The 24110-nt window shown below is 43.4% G+C and overlaps 1 protein-coding gene across 3 annotated transcripts in view; it reads left to right on the top strand.

The window, feature by feature from the left end:
- Window positions 1-10989, top strand: part of SIPA1L1 (signal induced proliferation associated 1 like 1) — a 241250-nt gene extending 230261 nt beyond the window's left edge. For 2 of the 3 annotated variants that reach the window (XM_054161556.1, XM_009900603.2), the window contains 5 exons: window positions 1724-1967; window positions 5112-5258; window positions 7534-7648; window positions 8097-8178; window positions 8886-10989. In XM_054161556.1, coding sequence (XP_054017531.1) covers window positions 1724-1967; window positions 5112-5258; window positions 7534-7648; window positions 8097-8178; window positions 8886-9029 — 732 coding nt within the window. In that variant the 3' untranslated portion in view covers window positions 9030-10989. The remainder of the gene's footprint in view (window positions 1-1723; window positions 1968-5111; window positions 5259-7533; window positions 7649-8096; window positions 8179-8885) is intronic. The other variant, XM_054161557.1, reaches the window with a different exon arrangement.
- The last annotated feature ends 13121 nt before the right edge of the window (window positions 10990-24110 follow it).

Genomic DNA, 24110 nt, shown 5'->3' with positions numbered 1-24110 from the left:
TTCCATTTTAAAAATGACTGTCAGTTGTACCCACTGCATGGTTTGTATTTCATCTTACAAAAAAGTTACTCTTGCAGTGTAAAATTCTTTTGACAGTTCAGAGGAAAAAAAAAGGTAAAAGCTGAAATGGTCTTCATTCCTTCATTAGTTGACAAAGATCAAAAGTCCTCCTCTTTTCTGTCTCTTAGCTGCCAAAGGCTTTGTTTGCTAGTGGATTTTGTTCTAGGCTGTGATGTTGCGTGCCTTGTGTGCCTTCTTTATCTCCTTATCTACTACTTACATCATCTCAGACAAGTCACCCTTCTTTTTCTCACCCCTCTGCTCTATTACCAGAAGGCAATTGCTACTCATATTGCTTCTGTTCTGACTCCATTAGGTGTTGGTATCTGTGCAACATTTTAATCTGAAAACTTGATACTAACTGGTGGTTCCAGCTCCTAATTCTTAAACACTGAGTGAATTTATACCAGACCCAAGTAAATGCTGCTTGACTTGGCAGTTCTTTCCTTTGCCAGTTAGGGACAACTACTGGGAGATTTAACTGATGATTGCGCTTCTACATTTTGGAATGAATTTTAATTGTTTTTGATCTTTAATAGTAAAACAAAAATGTGCAGAAATCTTTTAATATTCATTTTTTTTTTCTTTTAAAAAATAATAATAATCCCCCAAACCCCACCACAATAAGAATTTGGCAGATCGTCTTCTACTGTAAGTACCAACAGTCCCACCTCCACATTCTTCTCCCACTTCATAGTGTGGGATTTTGATCAAAGGAATAGAGAACCAACTGTTTGAGAATTTTTTTTTCTTTCTCTCAGAAGAGACAATTATTTTTATGTGCAAATGAGCAGCTTTTTATAATGGTAAATCACTCTTACCAGAAGTGGTATCTCCTTTTTTGCTCAAACGTGCTTACAGAGCAAATGAGGGTGATGACATCTTCCCTTCTGTTTGCCATTTCTTTATGAAAGCCTTTGAATCAAATTTTAACCAAACAATCAAAGAAATCTTGTATCTTAGGGATAGTTATGTTGCTACAGGTTTCATGCTGATGGGAATAGTTATGCATTCCTTGATAGCAGTGTGGTGGTTAGAGTGCTGGTTAGAGTACCTAACTCCAGGCTAACCACAGCATTGCTTCCTTCTGTGTGGAACATGAAAGAGGCTGGGACAATGGTGAGGGTAACACATAAGTTCTTTTAATGATGGGACTGTTTACTTCATTTTTATTCAAATCCTTCTGAAGAATCAAAGCAGTGGTGGTGTTCCTAGTTGTTCAGTAATAGGAGACTTTTAATTAGTTGGCGTGTGCTGGTGCTGTGCCTGCAGGAAGGCAGCCTCCCCCAGGACAAGGGAGAGCTCTGTTGTCTGCAGCATTCAGGCTGTTTCTTTAAGCATTCTCTTTGCTACACATCAGCTCTAGAACCCCTGAGGGTTGCCTGAGCTAGCCAGAAGTTTGAAGGGTATTTAAAAGGTAGAATGTGAGAGAGGTTAAAAAAGATCTTTACATGTTCCTTAGTTTTAATCTCCTCCAAAGCAGATGCCTCTAGGTGTTTTTCATATCCACTCTGAAAAAAAGTGTAAAGACTTGGGGGGTTTCTTGGGTTGGGTTTTCTTAAGTTTTTAAAAAGAATTTCAACAGTGACTTCAAAAGTTTCTTTATTGATTTTTCCCCCCCCACCCCTTTCTTATTTCTTTTTATGTTTTTATGAATGTGTAGTCACACACTCTGTCCTGTCAGTCTCCCTTTCCCAGCACTCCTACCACAAGGCGTGCCTTGCAAAGGACTTTGTCAGATGAGAGTATTTACAGCGGTCAAAGGGACCACTTCTTCACCTCGCGGGCCTCGCTGCTGGACCAAGCCATGCCAAACGATGTACTGTTCACCAGCACCTACCCTTCTCTCCCAAAGTCGCTGCCATTACGGAGACCATCATATACTTTGGGAATGAAATCACTACATGGTCAGTCTGTTTCCCCATCTTCTACTTTCAAATGAATCCTTTGTGAATCATGTTGAAGGAAAATGTTTGTTCCAACAATTAGTAACTCCATCTTGATTTTGCTGAATTAAGGAGAGTCAAGTCACATGTCTGAAAATATAAACTAAGAGAGGATATTTTTTTGTCCTTACTTCAGTGGGTATAAGACTGCATGTTTTCACTATTTCTGCCAGAAGTCATCCGGCCAAGTTGGACCAATGAGCAAATAGAGTATGCCTAGTTATCCACCAGTATCAGCTCCTTTAATGTGGAATTATGGGAAGAAAATACTATTAGGAAAATAATGATCCAGAAGTGGAGAACTGCTAGTGGACATGTGGATGTGCAATTGTATGAGACACAGCTTTTATTGCACCAGCTGTTTCTTAATTCACTCCCTTACCCTATTGATTTTACAGGACTTGAGGTACTTACTTTAGTCACACATCAACAGCTAACAAGAAAATGTTATTTGGTAAGCTGCTGTCAAGCAGACATTCAGCTTTCCCCCATTAGTTATACTGAAACGTCTCAGTAGGACCATCTGATAGCTTGTGTGTTGCTGCATGTGAATTTCTCTGTTGGTGAGAAAGGGAGTTTTCACAGCTTCCCACTCTACCTCATAACTAAACGTGTACTAAATGTGCTTTCCAGAAATAGTGCTGGATCTCACAGTGTAGGACTCTGCAGTGGTTTCTGAAGAAGTCCCTATCTGCTCCTCGTTCATGTTTTAGTATGTTTCAAGAGGAAAGTGCAAGGCTATCAACAGATGCAGCTCACTGCAGTGGGCCCTAAGCAGCGTCAGTATTTAGATACACAAGACGGCCAAAGAAATCTCTTTTTAATTCTTTTCATCTGCCTGTGATCCCCAGGCATTGGTTTGCAGTGTTGAACCTGACATTTTCACGAGCTGTCGTTTCTGTAGAACATGTTTTGTGCGTAAGAGTTTGGAAACTGAGCTCTCTCCACGTCTGCTTTTTATATGTACTGAAATAACTTTGCAGACTTGGTTACACTTGTAACTGGCTGGTGGATTTGGCTGCTGAGGGCTCGGGGGCAGAGGGTGAATAATGGCATCTGAGTAGAAGTGGAAAGCAGCACTTGGTCTGTTTCCCTTTAAATGCCTCTATTTTCCAAAAAGAAAACCACAAAACCTTCTTGCATTGCCACATTCTCTTCCACCAAACCAATTGCTCCTTGTAGCCCATAAGCTTTTTGCATTTGTCCACAAAACAAGATTTTCCATTTGCTATAAAGTGCAGCTAGGGCCTGCGTGATAGAAGGACCAGCTATTTAAGTGGCATATGAATTGTCTCCCCCTAAACATGCCTTTGCTGAGAGAAGGATTAAGTAGAGTTGGATACTTAATACAAGTATTTGTTGGCTTCCAGCTATTCAAAATTCTTTTAAGTCAAAGATCAGAATGACAGAGAGCAGTCATTGCAGAGCACCTTCATCTGTTTTGAAGAGGGAAAACAAATTTAGTTACCTGCCTTAATTAGCAATCCAACACAACATTTTTGAAACAGGTAGTTTTTCAGTTTCTCCTTCTGCATGTCTTCCCACTAATTGTAAATATTTTCATGTGAAGAACTTCCCAAGTAACTGCCTTTTTTTGAGGAGATGATACAAGAACCCTCAGTGCTAAACTCAGATTTATAAAAAAAGATAAAAATGCACACAAGACATTAGGACAAGGGGCAATGAATATAAACTACAGCACAGGTTCCACCCATGAGGAGCAACTTCTTCACTGTGAGGGCCGCAGAGCACTGGAACAGGCTCCCCAGAGAGGAGGTGGAGTCTCCTTCTTTGGAGACTTTCAAGACCCATCTGGATGCATTCCTGTGTGACCTGTTCTAGATTCTATGGTCCTGCTCTGGTGGGGGGGTTGGACTTGATGATCTCCAGAGGTCCCTTCCAATCCCTGACATCCTGTGACACAAAATTCAACATTTTTGAGCAAAGAAGTGAATGCAATGTAGCTGTTCTGGGCATTGCTTCCCAGGCAGCAACATTATTTAGCTTAAGTTATTAGAAAATTATTTTAGCTATTGAAGTTACATAGTTACTAAACTATGGGGGAGAGGGAGCAAAAATGCCACAACTAATGGCATTTATCTTCCAATGGGCTTGTGTTCTGCCCACCATGCTGTCTTTTCTATTCACTCTGGTCCAAATGGATTCAGCACTATACCTTTCTTCTCTACAACTTGCTCCCAGGAGTCCAATCCACCTTCTCACTACTACATCTCTGGTGCTTCTAGTACCAACTACATGTTTTCAAAACCTTCCCTATGCCCCAACAGGAGGCATGAGGAAGAAGTCATTACCGCTTGTAAGCTTAAACATGTCCTGGCTGATCAGGCATTTTTTGATTGTCCAGGCAGTAACTCAAAGCAGATAACTGTTGGTCAACAATTTAGTCTTTTTCCCTAATTAGTGGCAATATTTCAAGTGCTGCACTTTGACAGATGCCAGTTTGCACAAAAATTACAGGGAGTTTATATCCTTTCCAGCTTGCTGTGTGATGGGCAATGTACCAACTTATGGCTGTGTGGGTATATTTCAGTAAAGATCAGGAGTTTTCACTAACCTGCTGAGAAATGTCCAGTGCTTTGAAAGTTATTTAAATGTTTGGGGGTTTTTGTTCCAATTCATCTTGGTAGGCCCAAGTCTGTTCCCACTGGTTTATGAGATTGTAAAAAGAGAAGGAAAAATCCCCACAATTTTCTGTTCTCAAAGGAGCAGACAGAAGCCTCAGGTAGCTGCAGAGCTCTCCAAAGTATCTTTAGCTTGTGCAGAGGCAGGAGTCATTGGGTAGAAGAGTGGAGCCCTCAGCCCCAGTGATGGGGGTGGGGGGGAGGGAGAGGCTGGCTTCTGAAGCACTAAGCTGCAAGGATTCAGGCAGGTTAGAAATTCAGGTGCTGAATGTCCTAGTGAGAAGCACTGTCTTAGAAAAGCAGCTTGTGACATGCTATTCAACTGCAGTTGGTCACACATTCTACTGAGTTCTGGTTCCAAAAGTGCTATCCCAGAAAATTTAAAAAATAGAGATGCATTAGTATTAAGAAAGGAATTTAGGAGTTTTTAATGAAGCTTATCATTTGTTTTGCATTACTCTAGGTGAGTTTTCTGCCTCAGACAGCTCCCTCACAGATATCCAGGAGCAAAGGAGGCAGCCCATGCCAGACCCTGGTCTTATGCCATTGCCTGATTCTGCCTCTGATCTGGACTGGTCAAACTTGGTAGATGCTGCCAAAGCCTTTGAAGGTAAGTTTTCAGGAAATAATACTTAGATGATTTTTTTTGTCCATGCTTCATAAAGGAATTTTTGTTGGCTTTTTTTTTTTTTTAAACCTTGACTCTTGCTTTTGTTGTTTTCACTGTTTCTAATAATCTGAAGGTTAAGTCTTAATAACCTAAATTTTGGATATAATCCTCAGTTAGTACTTCTTCACACTGGGGTCCTTCTGTGCTGAAGTTTGGCTGAATCTCTGAAACTGACTACTTTTCATTTTGTCTAGAGTAAGTTGCAGACATCACAGCTAGGGTGGAAAAGACATCTGGCACAGAAGTGCAGAAGTAAAGTCAAATAGCAGGGGAAAAGCATATGAGCACACTAATGATCGCTTGCTTACTGTGCCAGCAAGATGTTTCTGTAGTGCTGCCAAGGTAACCTGGGAAAGAAGCCTCCCTGGCATATACTTTTCCATCACTGTTCTTCCCTTTGCATACTCTGAATACATAGACTTGCACCTAGGTGTCGTTCCATCCTAGGGCACTTTCCAGCTCCTCAACACTTAGTAAGCTGAAGAGAACTCTAAGCTGTCTAGATATATTCAGCCCAAAGGCAGTTTACCTTACAGTTATTACAATAGGACATTGTTCTGCATGGTTGGAGAAGACTGCAAAGTCACTTGCTTTCTTGGTTATTGTCTGGTAGTAGCCATATACATCACTAAGCAAGTGCAAGTCTAACCTGGTGTTCAAGGCACACATGTGCTCTGCTTTATTGCCATTGGAATTGTAGGATCAGCATGCCTCATACTTCTGCTGTGCACTCTTGGGAAAGAGTATTCAAAGTAAGCCTTAGTCCTCAAGAGGAGATGGAGCTGTAGTGATGTTTTTTTCACCATCACATAGGGATGAAACCCAGATTTTAATTCATTTCTCAGTGGTCAGCAATTTCTGTTGAAAAGATCTTTTTTATTGTTAATTTATTTGACTGTCCTCATTAAACTAAATCCCTCACTTTTGTAGGCCACAAGCTCACTTGTGTGTCCCCTTACAAGTGTGAACAAACTGTGTGAAGAAGGTAGTAAACTGCCAGCCCATACAAAGAAATGCTGGGGTAATGTGTTGGCTGGCACCTTCATCTCACTGCTGTAAAAATACATTCATATTTGACTTGGAGCTGTCTGATGTCAGTATAATCCCAGTCTCTAGTCTCTGCCAGGTGCCAGTACAGATTGACAGGTACCAAGCAGCCTGTGATCCTGGACACCTCTCTTCTACATTGTTGGTGTCTTCAGCACAAGTCCCTGAAGTCACCAACAGCGGTATCTGCAACTAGCTGAAACAAAAGCTGCCTGGATCCCTGAGCTACACAAATCTGCAGTATTTTCATTCAAAGGGAAAAAGAGAGGAGCAGGAGAAAGTCCACCAAATACCAAGGCACAATAATTTTAACCTTGTTGAAAGCACAAAATAAAAATAAGCCAAGCAGAAAGAGACAATGCCACTCCATTTCCAGTGAGAGAACAGCAGCTGCTGAGGGAGAGGGATGCTCCTTTATTAAACTAAAAAGTTTTTATGTTACTGTTTGTGCTAGGAAACTGCAGCAGCAGGGGCAGTCAGGAGCTTAGAGACACATCACATGTGATAGTGATTTAGCAATGTGTTAAAACATCTGAGCAATTACAGAACAAAAAGTGTCGACACGAGGCAGGAAGCAGGTTTCACATTTCAATCTGAAAACGTTTTCTAAGGCATAAGGAAAAAATTTCTGTTTCTGAAAAATTACATTGGTCATTTTACTTTCCACAACTAAATTGTGCACAGTGAGCTTTTCTTTCCTCAAGATAAAGGGATCCTTTGTGGAGCGAAGGAGGCTAAGTATAGTTACTGAGTTGTTGGGTAGTGTCATGTACTTGTGCCCAGGAGGTTCTGCACAGTTTGGCTTCTTGCCTGTCTTGGAATTGGCCTTGGGTGGACTCTGCAAACACCGCCAGGCTGTCTCTGCTTCTCACTCTCTAGCATCTCCCTCCTGGAGAGCTGCTTAGCTTGAGGGTAAAGCATGATGTGTGACAGTGCAGTGCTGTGCCAGTGCTAATACTGGCTTGTTGAATCAAATACAGTGGAGAACCTGGTGCAAACACTTGCAGTGCCAGTCTGTTTCTGTCAAGTGAATATTGGTATGCCATATCATCACCTTATCTTGCTTGAGACAGACTTCTTACATTGCCTTGAGATCCTGCAGTCTAGCTTTTGAGCTATACATGAACAGATGATCATTACTGCTGCCATGGTTTGTTTGCCTTCTCAGTTCAACGAGCTTCATTCTTTGCTGCTGCTGATGAAAATCATAGGCCTGTGAGCGCTGCCTCCAGCACTGATCAGGCTGAGGACCAGCTTACTGCACAGATAAAGCCTTATACAGGGTAAGTAAATAGACCAGATATGTAGGCTTCCTCAGCTACAAACCCAGGGAAAAGAGCAGGAACAGCTTTATTTGGAAGCCATCTCCAGGCTTCACAGTACTCTTCATAAGACAGTGGTGAGAAGTGGCAACAGAAGAGCCATAAATGTAGACGATTGCCATTGTCCAAAGCAGTGGTAATGCAAGGCACATATAGTGAGTAGAAGCAGAGAAAGGTCAAGTGATGGGATGACCCCAGTTAATCATGAGTTAAATTTGTTCTGTTGATCAATGTGCTGCATGTGTTTCATGTACTCTTTATCAGGTTCTTTTTGTTCATTTTGTGAATTCTTAGTCTACCTGAGTGCATACCTCCAAAAAGCCACTTGGTATAGACAGGGCTGTTAGCTACCCTGTGTGGAGACAGTAGATTATATCTAGCACCTGTTCTTGTTGCCTGCTTTAAACAGTAAAGAATCTCCTCCAACTCTCGCCTCTAAAGTGGACCAGCTGGAAGGTTTGCTGAAGATGCTGCAAGAGGATTTAAGGAAGGTAAATATTTTATCTACAGAAAACTTGTAAGACACATTCAGAGCTGATAGGTGATACTAACAGCTCTGTAATCCTGCTTTGTCTTGCCTGAGCCTGTGACAGTCTCATCCCTGTGTGAGAAAAGAGATTTCTTTACTACTTTTCACAGGCCATACTTATAATTATGCAAGGCTAGGGCAGAGTGTCTAAATCTGTAAATATCTGATTGCTCTACTTGAATTCAGGCGACATTGGGAAAGGCTTGAAGTTAATCCATGTAAATATATCCTGCTGATGTTGAAAAGTTTGACAGTATTAGCTAAACATAGAATTTTACAGTGGAAACTTCCTGTATTGTGTTACTGCCCAGGAAGGCTCTGCCATGGTCAGAAGTGTCTTAGCTGGGGGAATGTTTGCAGGAGTATTTCCTTTTTAGTTACCCATCAGCATTTGTACACTGTGTGTACAGCGTATGCCTGGTTTTATTTCACCACTTAGGGAGTCAGCTTCTATATTAATATTTAATATGGAGAAATCCTGCTTATTCAAGCAAAAAGTGAGGAATGAGATGTCACAAATCTTCCTCAGATTTAAAATGACATGTCACTGCACATAAAATCCTTCTGAAGAATGAGACTTACGGCCTCTTAAGAGGTTCCTTCCTCTGTGTAGATAGTAAGCATGACCTAAAATTCCCTCTGAGGTCTGTATTTTTCCTCATGCCCAAGGAAAAGGAAGACAAGGCCAATCTCCAGGCCGAAGTGCAACATTTGCGGGAGGACAACTTGAGGTTACAGGAGGAGTCCCAGAATGCAACAGAGAAACTGAAGAAGTTCACCGAATGGGTTTTCAACACAATCGATATGAACTGAGAGCAGCGTACGGGGAAGGAAACTATCTGTTATGAATATTATTACTGGGACTTAAGCTTTAATGCCACCTTAATCATGACATGTGAAAGTATAGTCAGAGCACTTCCCCGTCCTTCATCCTCCAATAACCCTTTTTCTGCATCTCTGCGCGCACTCAGAACAATTGCAGATCAACAATCAATGTCTGCCTTTTGTAGAAAAACAAAGTAAATAATTTTAAAAAGGTAAAATAAAAGTTTAACTGCTAAAATGTGAATGTCTATTTTTTGCACATTGTCTCCTATCTGTTATGTACAAAATGATTTGGAGGCTGGATCGGGCTTACTGTTCCATCCGCCTCTCTTTCCATTAACTCCTTTCTCTCTGTTTCAGGTAATCTGCTTTTCCTTGCAGCTTTGGCAAATATTATGACATCTAGAAAATTAGAAAGAAATGTTTATTTTACTGCTCTTCTTACATTGTTTTCTGAAGTATGCCACAGACAAGGGGATGTGATGCAATGTTTTAGGTGTCTCCTTGGCAATTTCCGCTTGATTGCTAGTGCTACCTTCCCATACATTACAGAGAACGCGTGTCCATAGTGTATGGTACAGTACAGCCAGCATCGCAACATCAGAGAGAGGCTAGAGACATGAGCCATGGGTGAGGCATATTATCACACATTATTGCATTAGCATTCCTGGTAGCCTTTGTTTCCTGTGGAAACAACGGCTTCAAGTAACTTTACAAATGGCAAAACTAGGCATGCTGCAGTCCAGACTGTGTCAGGCAGGCTGAGATACTGAGTACTGTGGCTGTACCTCTTCAAGTACAGTCCCCTTCCCTTCCAGGGGAATCTGTTACTTACATACGTGCAGAAGACTTAGGCTGAAGTTGTAAAGAGACTAAGATTTCATTCCCCTGAACTATTTCCATGAAAATCCACATAAACCATCTCTGTGCACCTGCCCCCTCCTCCCATTCCATTTCACTGGACTTCTCAAATCACAACAGATTTGAGAAATATTTATTCAACTTGTGTTTGATTACATGAGAGGTCTTAAAAGTCACTTTCTGTAGTAGACAGAGGGAAATGTAAAGGTGACTTAGAGAACGGTATGTTTCAAAATACTGGGATAGTACTGGAGCTCTGAAATCCCTTGTCCCCAGTGAAACTGTCTAGCATGAGACTACCCAAACTGCCTGGTGCCAGGAAAGTTAATTTCTTGTTCTTTGAGGGAACAGCTAACTTGCCACAACATGTTACCTCTCCAGAAAATACATTCTAGGTGTTAGAACATGACTTGCAAGCACTACAGTCTGCACAGGCATTGAACTGTGCGGGTGCTGAGAAATCTTTTCCACTCCATTCTGAGGGTCCAGTTGCTACCTTAATAAATAATTGCCTTGCATAAAGTGCAGTACATTTGGGGGTTAATTTCAGGAACATCCACTCCCTCCCCTTTACTGCATTCTCAAGCAGACAGATTGAAATCATCAGGCGTAGTTTTGTCACAGAAACTTCCAGCTCTTTTCAGATCCTTTTTTCATGCTCTTTAATCTTGCTCCACACAAGTACACACTACACTTCAACCTCAAACTTCATTTGTGATGCTAATCCCCATGGACGACTTCTCTAATGTTTTGTCATGGAAATGGATCTCTTTGGAACTATTTCTGGAGTGCTTTTGTAAAGGTTTAGAATGTCTTGGGTTTTTTAATGACTTGTATGAAGGAGATTTATATAATGCCTGATATTATTTGTAAATGGGAAATATTGCTAACATCTCTGAGCATCCTGAAGTCTTGCTTTTGTTCTCTTTTATTTTTAAGTTTGGTTTTTATTTTATTTCAAAAAATATTTTGGGACTTGGGGCAGACTATTTATTAGAGTTTTGCAACAGAGTTCTTCTTGTATGATGCCACTGAAGGCTACTTGTAAAATTCTGACAATAAAACTCATTTTAAAGGCTCTTCTAAACCATTTTCTCTTGATTTTGTTGGGTTTGTTGTTTAAGACTTAGCAGATCATCCTCTTCTCCCTGCTTTTTTCTTGTACTTTTCTCAGCACTCATCAATAGAGGAGTTCCATTCTCTATCAGAATTCTACTTCTTGTCCCTTTGAAGGCCATTACTTGGTATGTATACAAAAGTGCTTCCTCTCTTTTTACTTGGATTGCTGCACAAGTGCATTTTCTTCTTCCATTCACAAGGCTTTGCTATTTTTAACAGTGGCTCTGAGCTTCACAAGGCTGATATGGTAAAGGAGGGGTAGTGATTTTTTTTTTTTTTAAGTCATTTACAGGTTTTTAGAACTTAGTTGGAAAAAGTGAAGCTGGTTTAGTTCAAAACCAAACTTGCCTGGCACATCTGCCCAAGGGCATGCACAGCTTTCAGCATCCTAGATTCAAACTTGTGACTTGCAACATTAGGTTTGTTTTCCAGATTGCCTCCTTTGACTTGGAAGATGACCTTGGACACATTTTGAATAGACCTCTTTTTGGATCAGTGTTACACATGGCCCAAAAATGGGGCAGTAGGTTGGTCTGTAGAAGTATCTTCCAGGCTCACTGAATGCATCCTTAAAAGGCAAAGAGGAAAGAAAATCTCTCTCTTTCTAGCAGTGGAGTTCTTGATCAAGAGAGTTCTGAGGCAGCAAGCATCTGATTGAAAAACAGGGTTGGACCTTGGAAAGAAAACTAGATGCTCTCTTAGCATTTGTAATTGGATACTGGTAATTGAGATGAAGCAGACAGTTTCCTGCAGGTCAAGGAGATGCCCTGCCCACATTCATAATGAATTCACACTAGAGGTTCCCACACTCCACCATGTGCACTGCTAGGTCAGCCTAGACCAGAGCAAGATGTAACTTGCAGGCATCTCCTCACAGCCTGAGTAGTTAGTGGCCTGAGCAGAAGGTGGGTGGCTGTGGGAAGAGTGTGGTAACAAGGGTTCTGCCTTCCTATTTCACCCATTTCACCCAAGGAAGTGTTTTATATTCCTGGAAGCAGGTTTGTATTTAGCCTGCGTTCCAGTGCAGAGGTGCTGTATTCCCTGTGATGGTGAATAACCAGATGTGGCTGGTACAGTAGCAGAAGGCTGCCTTTCCTCAAAATCCCCAAATCCAGGGGGGTTACCAAGGGCAGACTGCAGCTTCCATAATCAACAATAGTCTTAGAAGCGAAACAGGGTGTAGGTTGTGGGTCAGAAGGCATCAGACTGCAGTAAATGGCAAGCTGTAAGGCATGCAGGAGGTGGCATTGTGACGAGAGACACTGGTGGGAAGGGGAATGGGAAGCCAGCTATGGGGTCAGGGGAGAGATGTGGGGATGAAATGCAACACCCGTGTTTTACTCTTCTCAAATTGTGGTTACAGTATAATAGCCTGTTGATGTTGGAAGCTGCATTCCAGACCTGATGAATAGGTATTGTGAGGAAGCCTTTTCCCCAGCTTTTCCTTTTGTGGGAAAGGTCCTCATAAACCAGGCCGAACTTGGGAGGGTTGTATTGTCTGGTTTTGAAACCTTTACATAATTCTTTTCTCACCTCCCAGTGCCTCCTTTTTGGGTAGTCAGTTAACAAATCCTCTTTTAAAGCAGTTGGCTCTCTCCTAGCAGACACTTCAGTATGGTGTTAGTCCTGTATGTGAACAACTTGCTTTGCTGCAAGACAGCAGGGGAACAGAGGCGGTTGGTGTTTACCAGCTGGTATGGTATCCAAAATTGGATTCCCTGGAGGAGAGATGACACTGTCCCTCCTCCACCACTGCAACTGGAGCAGAGAAATGGGCTTTGCTGAGGCGGTTGCTAATGGATGAGCTGGACAATGAGATGAGGCTTGTACAGGTACCTTCACCTCTTCCTGAGGTTGACAGTGATGAGGAAATCCTGGCTGAGCTGTTTGAGGCAATGCTGACAGAAGTCTTTACCTCAGATTTCTGCCATAAGAGCCCCTTTGTATAGCAGAGGTTTCAGCTTCTGCTGGGCATGGGGGCAGTGAGGCTGAGGAGTTTGTGTGAATCAGACCTGTTACAGGCCAAGGTCTGGGTTTGGAGCCCCATTCTCCCAAAGCAGGCAGTGGCAGAGGCAGTGGCAGACAGTAGCGACCTTTCTGCAATACTGACAGGCTGCAGCATCCAGGAAAAGCAGACCCTGTCTCACTTTCTACAGCAGCAGACTGGGAGAGTCACACTTAGCTCCAGTGAGACACAGCCAAGGGGCCTTATGGGGTTTTGCCCCACTCAGTGTGCAAGGCTGCAGCAAGCAAGTCCCACTTTGCGGCTTCTTCTGCACTTGCATGGACCTGTCTCTCTTCAGAAAGTGATTTCAGTGTGTCACAACCAGCTTGTGTTTCTCCCAGGTGTTTGACCCTTGAATGATTCAAAAGTAGGCCAAGCTGTTCATGGCACTGCAAAGTGTGGCTACGTCAAGTAGGATTTTGTATGGGGAGCAAAACTGGGGGCCTGCAGCAGCCTTGCCAGGCCACAGGACTGGGGGCTGCAGAATTTGTGGTTTATCACAAGATAACTCCAGATTGGAAGGATGCTCAGAAAGTCGTTTGTCCAACCCTCTAACCTAAGCTGAGTCAGATTTGCAGTCAGACCAGGTTGCTCAGGGCTTTATCCAGTTCAGTCCTGAAAAAATCCCTTCAAGGATGGAGACTGCATGGTCTCTGTGCAATGTATTCACTGTCCTCATGATGAAAAAGTTTTTATCAGGGTTATGAGTAGAAATGTGACCCCAGCAGCAAGTGCAGGTTTCTCTTGCCTATGTTTGTTCAAGAGCTCATGACACAGGAGTCTGTTCTTTCCTTGAAAGCCTGCAAGCTGTCCTGTGCCTGGGGCCAGTAGCAGTCCACCCACATTTGCTTTCCCTCTGTTGAGCCTGGCAGGAAGGAGACCCAGCAGCTTGGTGTGTGCTGAGCTTTCTTTGCTGCACTAATCAACATCCTGCATTACAGTTATGATTTTCTTCTAGAGATTTCCCAGTTCTGTACTCAGTGTTGCCCACTCATGCTCCAACAAATGCCTGAATCAAGCCCCGTGGTTCTGCTTCACTCTGTGCTGCCAGGCAGGAGGCAATGCTCTGGGCAGCCCAAGGAGCCCATCAGCTTTTGGCAGAGATGTCAGAGACTGAAACTCAGATGTCTTCAAGGACTGGGAGTGAATGTAGTTTCATAACCTCATGTGATAATTGCAAATGCCACCAGCTAGTAACTAAAAAGAGGTTTCAAGCTACAGGGGAAAAAAAAAAAAAAAGGACTTGTCCTGGTGCTGTTTTAAACTTAATTCCTGTTATTTTCTCCCTTCCTCCCACCTGCTCTTGCATTTTTCTTTGAGCAGACTTTGTTCATTTTGTCTGGTGGCTGGTGACTGCTGTTCTGCTGCTCGGGATCTGGTACAGGATGAGTGACTAATGCACTGATCCTGGCAGTGAAGCTGTGGCTGCCTGTGGCTGAGCTGAAAGACTGAGCTGAGCAACTGAAGCACTTCCCTTAACAAAAGAGCTTGTCTGCTCAGTTGATTTTGTGAAAAGGGTCAAGGACCATTTGCATTTTCTTTACATCTTGCACCCCAAATTGAGTTTGCTTAACTGGAGCTGAGAGGCTCAGCTGATAACATACCTGTAAGGAAGGAACAAGCTATGGCATGCACAAAGAGCTATGTGCCAGAGAGAACACCTGGGATGTGCCTACCCACACACAGTAGAACCAACCAGTATGTGCTTGGGGGCTTCAGTTCAGTCCAGCTCTACACAGGGCAGCCCAGAGCTCCACTGTGCCAGCAGCTGCTGCTGGATGGCACTTTGGGGAGATTTTGGCTTCTTGTTTTCTCCCTAACCCACTGCATTTGATCCTAATAGTGAGATAATATAAATATACATCTGTTTGTTTGTAATGTTCTTTGCAGCTCCTTTTTTCTCTTTAAAGAGGTTAAGTTTTTAAAGCTATGCACAAACATTTGACAAATGCCATTCTCCCTGTTGACTGCTGCACATTGGCAGAAAGGTCAGCCACCACAGCCTGTGAGTCCCAGTGCTGTTACAGTCTGGAGGATTGCCCTAGGACCATCCTTGTTCTGTGTTCTTCCTTGTGCTCAGCACACAGCCTGAACTGGGGAAGAAGGGGCAGATAGGGGGTATGTGGATCTATCTTGCTTACTGAGCCTTTGCCTCTTAATGTTGATTCTTGCCTGTATTTTGCCACACTTAGGACTCTTAAGAATTTTGCATGCATGAAGCATCAAGATAACCTGGAAATCCCTCACGGAGCACAAAATTCTGAGAGCTGCACCACATCCTGCTAACTGTTCAAGCACCAAGCTGGATGAGGTTACACCTATAGCATGGGAAACATTAATCTGTGATTTCTCTTTCAAGGCTTCTGTTGCCTAACAGCAGCACTGAAACTAACATTAGTTCCAGATCTCTGATTTGTTTGCCCTGATTTCCTAGTTAAATCTCAAGTGATATTCTCCAGTTAAAACCTGCAGGTTTTAGCCAGATTTGTTCTGTCACTAAGCCATCTGTATTAGATGGTGAAAATATGGGACACATCCTACTTAGAGGAAACTCATCAGAATCAGAGCAATGTGGGTCTCTGATCTGCTGTGAGATGTCCTGCCACTCCTGCAGGTTTTGGGCGTGCCGCCTGCATCATGTTATCTTTGTGGATGGAACTGGCAGAAGTGGTTGGAAGTGCCTCACAGAAAGGTGCTGGCAGGCAGAAACATCCCCATCTGAGGTCAAGAAGAGGCAGACGAGTTCTTCACACAACAGTCAATAGAGGAGCCACAGCCAGCCTGGACAAGAACCCTTGAGGTGATTTCCCAGCAACATAGTGGCCAGCAGAACAGGAAAAACCAGGGCTGCTCTCAACCATTTCACGACAACAAAAAAAGGGAGAGGCAGACTGAAACTCTGTGTGTAAGCACACACCAGTCTCTCTCAAAGTTTCCCAAGTGAGAAACAACAGAGCAGTCTTGAAGCATGCCTCTGGAACACAGAGAAAATTTTGCTTCAGCCTCATGAGCTTTTTTGGGGGGAAAGGGGAATGTTTTGGTATACTATGTCATACTATCCACTTGCAGCCTAGTCTGTTTTAAAAGAGACTGTGGTTTAGTGGGTTAATACTGGACAGATTTGAAAAGCTCAAGCAGCAATATCTAAATACGTAGATAGAGGCTGTATTGGTTTCACAGGTGCTGATGTGAGTGAAATGCTGAACTTCTGCATTTCTGCTGACTCCTGGACTTCACCTCTGTTCCCCTGTGATGAGGAATAACAACAAGGTTTGCCCTTACATAGTTTTGTACTTGTGGGCTTTGTAGCCACAATCGCCTCAAAACAGGAGGCTTGAAGGGAAGGGTCATGCTTTCTGAAGAGCACCTATTTGGACTGGGGATACTTTCTAGCAGCACCTGAGTCCTTCTGGGCTGAGGGGAGACCTTTTGGGTCTCTACAACTCCCTTAAAGAAGGTTAGAGCCAGGTGGGGGTCAGTCTCTTCTCCCTATTAACAACTGATAGGAGAAGAAGAAATGGCCTCAAGTTGCACCTGGGGAGGTTTAGGTTGGACATAAGGAACAACTTCTTCCCTAAGAGGGTTGGAAATCATTGGACCAGGCTGCCCAGGGCAGTGGTGGAGTCCTCATCCCTAGAGCGATTTAGAAGCCATGTACATGTGGTGCTGAGGGACATGGTTTAGTGGCACCTGGCAGTGCTGAGTTAATGGTTAGACTTGAATGATCCTAAAGGTCTCTTCCAACCAAAATAATTCTAGAATTGATTACAGAGAGACCTGAACAAAAGGCTGGAAAGCAAGAAAATAGGGCCAGATTTCTCAAAGATTTCTACAACTACCTGAAAAGAGGTTGTAGACAGGTGGGGGTTGGTCTCTTCTCCCAGGCAACCTTGACAGAACAAGAGGACACAGTCTCAAGCTGCACCAGAGGAGGTTTAGGCTGGATGTTTGGAAGAAATTCTTCATAGAGAGAGTGACTGCCCATTGGAATGGGCTGCCCAGGGAGGTGGTGGAGTCACCATCACTGGAGGTATTTAGGAGGAGACTTGATGGGGTGCTTGGTGCCATGGTTTAGTTGATTAGATAGTGTTGGGTGATGGGTTGGACGTGATGATCTCAAAGATCTCTTCCAACTTGGTTTATTCTATTCTAGTCTAAAGGCACAACAGTCAGATGTTGGATCTCACAAAGGACCTGAGCAGGTGAGGTGCCCAGCTGGCAGCAAGCCCAGGTACACCTGCCTGGAGCAGGAGGCAGCTCTGTGCTCTGGCAGTCCTGGGCTTGCTGCCACATCCCTGGGCTAAGGCTCCAGACTGAGCTTGGGAAGGGCTGTCTGTCTCACTTTTTAGACAACTGCATTTGGAGTTGTGGTTGTTAACCCAGGCACAACTGATGTCCACGTTTTGGGGGTTAGTTGATCCCCTCTGTATCCACTCACAAACTTCCCCTGCCTACAACAGATGTGGCGTGAGCTTTTGCAGACTTTGCCATGGATGTGGGTCCTCATGCCCCAGCCTGAGCCAGCATGATAGATCCTGTGCTCCAGAACCAGTGTGTTGGGCTACTGCTCACAGGGCTGTCATGGGGCAACCCAGAGGCCACTCTGTAAGCAGAGGCCACCTGCTCACTGGGCAAGCTCTCCTTGGTGGAGGATTTATCCCCCTCAAATCTACCAGCAGCTGTGAGTTGCCTCTGGCTGTTTGGTTTTTTTAAGTGCACCCTGTGCTGAAAGATTTGGATGAACATTTCTGGGTTGGTTATATTACAGTAAGAAATAAACCAGGAGAGTGACTTAACTGAAGCTTATTGAAACTGTTGAACTCACACACAAATCCTTTATGGCTTTTAAAAATCTGTCCTGTGCTTAGACTTCCTAGATGTTTTGCTGCAGAAAGATGTATTAATTCTCTGTGGGTTTCATAGCAGTGAAGCATGCTGGTTGGCTGCTAAATGTGACCCTTTGTATTGTACTGAAACTCTGCTTTCTTAGGGGTTACAGTAAATACTGAAACACAGCTTGCTACATGCATTTTAACAAGTCACATTTCTGATGACCACATTCTTGTGTCAGAAAACAGTGGATGATGCATTCCTATTTTAAATTTGATTGGTTTACATGCCTGTCATGTCTGTCTGGATGAAAACTGAAACAGTCCAACAAAACAGGAAATTTCATCAGTTAAAAAGAGAAACTTCAAGTAAGCCATAACAGAAAACCAAGTGTATTAGACTTTGTTTGAAATGAAAAGGCATTATTTTTGATTTGTTAAGTGAAATCCTTACTCCATCACTTTTGGAATTGCTGACTTTTTTTAACCTAGATTAGAAAAAGTGAAGGGGAGCCTTCCTTCTGCAGCTTCCCATTGGTTTCTCAGCTTTAAAGGAGATCATTGCTGTATTCACTGATTGGAAAACCGAAATAAGGAAGATGTCTTTTACACCCACATGAGGGGTGCCTGTTGGTGAGAGACGGCTGTAGATCTTCAGCAAACAGTGATTCCAGGTTGTTAATGGTTTCTCTCATTTCACTGATTACCTGCTTTTTCAGGTTTCAGTAAAAAAATGCCCTGTTGTAGTTACTTTCACATAATTCCAGTCCTGTTAGCAGAGTGTAGCATATTTTATATGTACTGGTCTGTGCTGGTGTTGTTTTATGGTTGCATGGTTTAGTTGATTAAGTGGGTTGGATAATAGGTTGGACGCGATGATCTTGAAGGTCTCTTCCAACCTGGTCTGGTCTGGTCTGGTCTGGTCTATTCTATTCTATTCTATTCTATTCTATTCTATTCTATAATTGTAGGAAGCTGAATTTACACACACAAGCAGGTCCTGGAGAGCCTGGATTGAAATACTCTCCAGATCTGCCATGCTCTGACATGAGACTGGAGGAGAGCTTCTAAAGGTTCTCTGCCAAAGTATTCAGTAGTTCTGAACACTCAGTCTTCAGGGTTCAGCTTAACTGCTACTGTCTACTCATGAGATTGAAGCCTTTCATGTAAGGCACGACAAAAAAATCATTCCTACAATGAATTTACAAATTAAGGCATTCAAAATTAGTAGCAACCTTTGAGGACATCTTAATCTTAGTGCTGTCCACTTGCCTCCAAATTCTCTGCAGCCTTGGTCTAGTAACACATACCAGGAGCTACCTGACTGGCAAATTGTGTGAGGTACAGTAATCCATTAATTATTTGTTCATACAAGGCTTTGGTAATCAAACTATTCAGCTCTTGTCATGCTATTTATTAGTCAGTCTTACAGAGACTTCTTAAATTGTAATAGCCTGTTTGCATTTGCCTGCCGTAGAAAAATGCATTAATGCCAAATCAATTAGTTTTCACGTTTTCAGGGAATGATGTAGCATCACAGACAGAGCCAGGCTGATCCTGAATTAAAAAAATAAATAAAAAAACCTCAAATTGCAAAGACACAGCATGTTATGATGTTATGCTTCTCACCTGTCTTGTAGCTGTCTATATATTTAATGCCTTGCTAATGGCAGCTGAAAGTTTCTTCTGCCACCCTGTCCATGCTGTGAGCTAGTTTGTGTTTAATTTGTGAGACCAGATGTTTTAATAAATGAGTTCTTAGTAAACTGAAATATGTTTGAGATATCCTCATCTGGGCATGAATACATGTTTGACATAAAGCAAGTGTTCTACTTGATCTGAAGCAGTGCTCCCTACCTGGGGCACATGGCGAGTTCTCAGCAGGCAGGTAGTACTGGATGAGCTGGAAGCCAGACTGGCTCAGTGTTCAGCACTGAGCACCTAGCTGCAAATACAAGAACAGGGCAGATGTACAGGGTTATACCCCTACAATCTACCTACAGCATTTCTACCCCTACAATCTATCTACAGCAATAATACCCCTACCATACACCTACAGCAATGCCTAGAAGAAAAGTACTGTATTTCTTTTAATTGAAATTCAGGGACTGACTTAATAGTAATGCCGAAGTATTATTGCCCAACTCCTCCAAACAACCAACCTAACAAAAACGTCTTTGGAAAGCATGCTCTGAATGTGTATCCTCTGGAAGTGTAGACATAAACAGCTGCCTAAACATGAGCCAGCAGTGTGCCCAGGTGGTCAAGAAGGCAAACGGCATCCTGGCCTGCATTAGGAATAGTGTGGCCAGCAGGAGCAGGGAAGTCATTGTGCTCCTGTACTCTGCATTGGTTAGGCCACACCTTGAGTCCTGTGTCCAGTTCTGGGCCCCTCAGTTTAAGAAGGACATCGAGACACTTGAATGTGTCCTGAGAAGGGCAACAAGGTTGGTGAGAGGCCTTGAGCACAGCCCTGTGAGGAGAGGCTGAGGGAGCTGGGATTGTTTAGCCTGGATAAGAGGAGGCTCAGGGGAGACCTCATTGTTCTCTACAACTACCTGAAAGGTGGTTGTAGCCAGGAAGGGGTTGGTCTCTTCTCCAAGGCAACCAGCACCAGAACAAGGGGACACAGTCTCAAGCTGCACCAGGGGAGGTTTAGACTCGAGGTGAGGATAAAGTTCTTCACCAAGACAGTCATTCATCATGGGAATGTGCTGCCCAGGGAGGTGGTGGAGTCACCATCATTGGAGGTGTTCAAGAGGGGATTGGATGTGGCACTTGGTGCCATGGATTAGTCATGAGGTCTTGGGTGACAGGTTGGACTCGATGATCTTTGAGGTCTCTTCCAACCTTGGTGATACTGTGATACTGTGACAGCCCTACAGTATACCTACAGCAATTCACTTCAGGTACTTCCTGACCAGGGTGGGGTGCTGGTTGTATGCCGAAGGATTTTCTTCCCTGAACTTTTGGATCACATCTTTCAGAACCCATGTAAGCTTCCTGCATTTGTCCCACAAAGACTCCACAGCTAAGACTTTGCCCTCAACTTACTCTGAATTTCCATCCACTATTTCATCTGACTAGGCAGGGATAGCAAATGATGACTTTTATTTATTGTGCCCAGGCCACTCATGATTTAAAGTGCCTTTATTGAATTGTCTTTCAGTTGTCTCTTTCCAGGCTTATTCTGGTCTTAGTCTTACTTTTAGTACGGAATCACTTGCAAATCTTTCCCATGGCTCTTTACATTCTGCTAAGTCCCTCTGCAGATGGCAGTACCAGAAGTGCACACAGTCTTTGGGATGCAGATGCATCCAGATGTTATCCTGGCACTCTCTGTTCTGTTCTTTACCTCTTCCAAGTATTCCTAACACTTCATTTTCTAACTGCCACTTGAGCATAAACTAAGCTGATGTTATTTCTAAGAATCAGCTCAAGAGCCCATCTTGATGTAATGAGGTCAGTGCTGCTTTTCCCATGTCCATTCTTTTGAACTTCTAGGTTGCAGATTTTCTGCTGTTTTCTCACATTGTCACTTGGTAGCATATGGTTGTTGTGCAGCCATTCACAGATAACCCTTCTGGTTTTACTCAGCATATCCTCATGCCACCCTGAGGTTTGTCACATTTATTACCTATTCATTTTCCAGGTAATTTCCTGACTCCACCAAACACTGCAGCCTTTTACACTCATCCCTGTGATACTGCCTTGTTGGAATCCCTCCACTGTGAAAGATGGCTGCTGATTTCCACTCCTTTAATCATTCATCCCTTCCTTATCCCCTGGGAGTTTATGTTCCTAGAGAACCCTTGGGGAAGAAGCTTCCCTCAAGGCCCCCTTCCACCAAGGAGGATAAGCAGGTACTTGTCTGTACTGAGTCTTGGCCAGATACTTGATGGCTGCTTCAAAGAACAGCCATCAAGTGGGAAGTGGAGACAGAGATGGCCTCCTGAAGGAGAAGAGAAAGGCACTAAGGGAGAAAGACTTATGGATTGGATAATAAAAAATAATCCAGTATCAAGCCCAACCCTCCCATAGCAATTATATCACCAACACCGCTGATGGGATGGGCAGGCACTGCCCCAGTCCAGACAGGGCTCAGCGGCAAATGGGAACTGGATACAGGAACACACAGATCAAGATCAAAAGAATGGACAGGGTCTTCCTTGGACATCAGCCACTAGAGAGCTTGACACTCAGAATCTCTCATCTTTATCCTGTGTATGATGTATATGGAATGGAATGGAATACTTTGCTGGTCAGTTTAAGGTCACCTATCCTGTCTGCTCCCCTCTGCAGGTTAGGCCACACCTTGAGTACTGTGTCCAGTTCTGGGCCCCTCAGTTTAGGAAGGATGTTGACTTGCTGGAATGAGTCCAGAGAAGGGCAACAAAGTTGGTGAGGGGTTTGGAACACAAGCCCTATGAGGGGAGGCTGAGGGAATTGGGGTTGCTTAGCCTGGAGAAGAGGAGGCTCAGGGGAGACCTTACTGCTCTCTACATCTACCTAAAGGGAGGTTGTAGACAGGTGGAGGTTGGTCTCTTCTCCCAGGCAACCAGCACCAGAACAAGAGGACAAGATCTCAGGCTGCACCAGGGGAGGTTTAGGCTGGAGGTTAGGAAGAAATTCTACACAGAGAGAGTGATTGCCCATTGGAATGGGCTGCCCAGGGAGGTGGTAGAGTCACTGTCATTGGAGGTGTTTAGGAGGAGACTGGATGGGGTGATTGGTGCCATGGTTTAGTTGATTAGGTGGGTTGGATAATAGGCTGGACACAATGATCTCAAAGGTCTCTTCCAACCTGGTCTATTCTATTCTATTCTCTTACTGCACCCTCAATGTGGTTACTAGCAGTAACATTGGTCTGCATGGGATCAAGTATAAGCAAGAGCCTTTCTGCCCATACCAACCCTTAGCAGCAACTATAAATATCAAGCCCCACTACTTCTAGAGGCAGAGACTGCCTGCAAAACCATGCCTTAACCTCAGTAAGTGCCACCATTTAGAAGAGACTGAGCTGAAAAATAAAATCACTGAACAGAATTAGTTACATTTTAGCTCAAACCAGGACATGGGAGAAAAAAAGATGTGACTGAAACCAGGCAGGTATAGGAGGATTATAATTAAGTCAAATAACAGTAGATCAGCAAGGAACAGTTTTCCCTTTGGGCTTGCAGTATAAAACTCTGGACTGGAGCAGAGAAGTACACAGCACTCCTGTCCTTAGGACCTTGCAGATGGGAAATTGCAGCTCTTTCTTGCCCAGGTAAAACAAAGCACTTGCATTTATCCTACAGAGATAATCCTGTGTTCCCCAAGGATAAACTAAGCCTAATAAGATCTTTTCTGTTTCTGATGTCTGTGGCAAAGCTAGAAACCCTTAGTAGAGTATTAGCTGACACAGTGATACTCTAATGCACTTTGTAATTCACTTTTTATTCATGAGGCCTGACAGCTATTTTCAAAATGCGCTTCAGGACTGCATGGTCTCTGTGGAGGTGTTTGTTCTTGCTGTGTCAGGTACTTTGGGTACTGAGACACAATGATAAAAATGTTTGTGCATGGCAGCTTTCCTCTGTGCTTTTAAGACAGTAGTGAGCAACGGCCAAGACAGACCCAGAAACTTGGCTTCAGGACTCTTTTACTGCCTTTGGCCTCAGATGATAATTTGGACTTAAATGTTTCTCCTGTTGCTGCTGTGATTTCTTCAGATACACTCAATACTCTTGGAAAATGCCTGGTCCAAGCAGTTTTCTGAGTGCTAGAAGGCTGTTTCTGTTTAACTCTCTAGTCACTGCACAAACATCCAGTTCTGGGAACAGCTTTGTGATGGCTGGGAGATGCTCTGGTGGGGGCAAAACCCCCTTGACATGTAAAGGACTTTCAGCAGCAGAGTGTTTCTGGTCCATGCCAGCTAAAGAGTTGCACTGAATTCAGGATGTGCTAGCTTAGATTGGGTAGGATTTTGGCAGCTTGCATGGCTGTCAGATTGCAATGTTGTGTGCTTTCAGTGGCAGACAGGAACTGGGAGAAGTGGTGGAGACTGTGGCTGGCCAGGCAGCTGGGAGGTGGCTTTATTCATCAGACATGCTTGAAAACACTAGCTTTTATAATAATGAAGAGGGATCTGGGTATAAGCCATCAAACATTAGCCTTGTCTTAACAATGTTTTTTCTGACCATGGTCCAAAAAAACCCAAACACCTAATCAATTGGAAAGATAAAGAATGTAACACCCGAGAAATGCCTGATC

This window comes from Dryobates pubescens, chromosome 5, assembly GCF_014839835.1.
Source record: "Dryobates pubescens isolate bDryPub1 chromosome 5, bDryPub1.pri, whole genome shotgun sequence".
Taxonomy (NCBI): domain Eukaryota; kingdom Metazoa; phylum Chordata; class Aves; order Piciformes; family Picidae; genus Dryobates; species Dryobates pubescens.
Note: the sequence above shows the minus strand (reverse complement) of the source record. Positions and strands in the feature narration are given on the sequence as shown.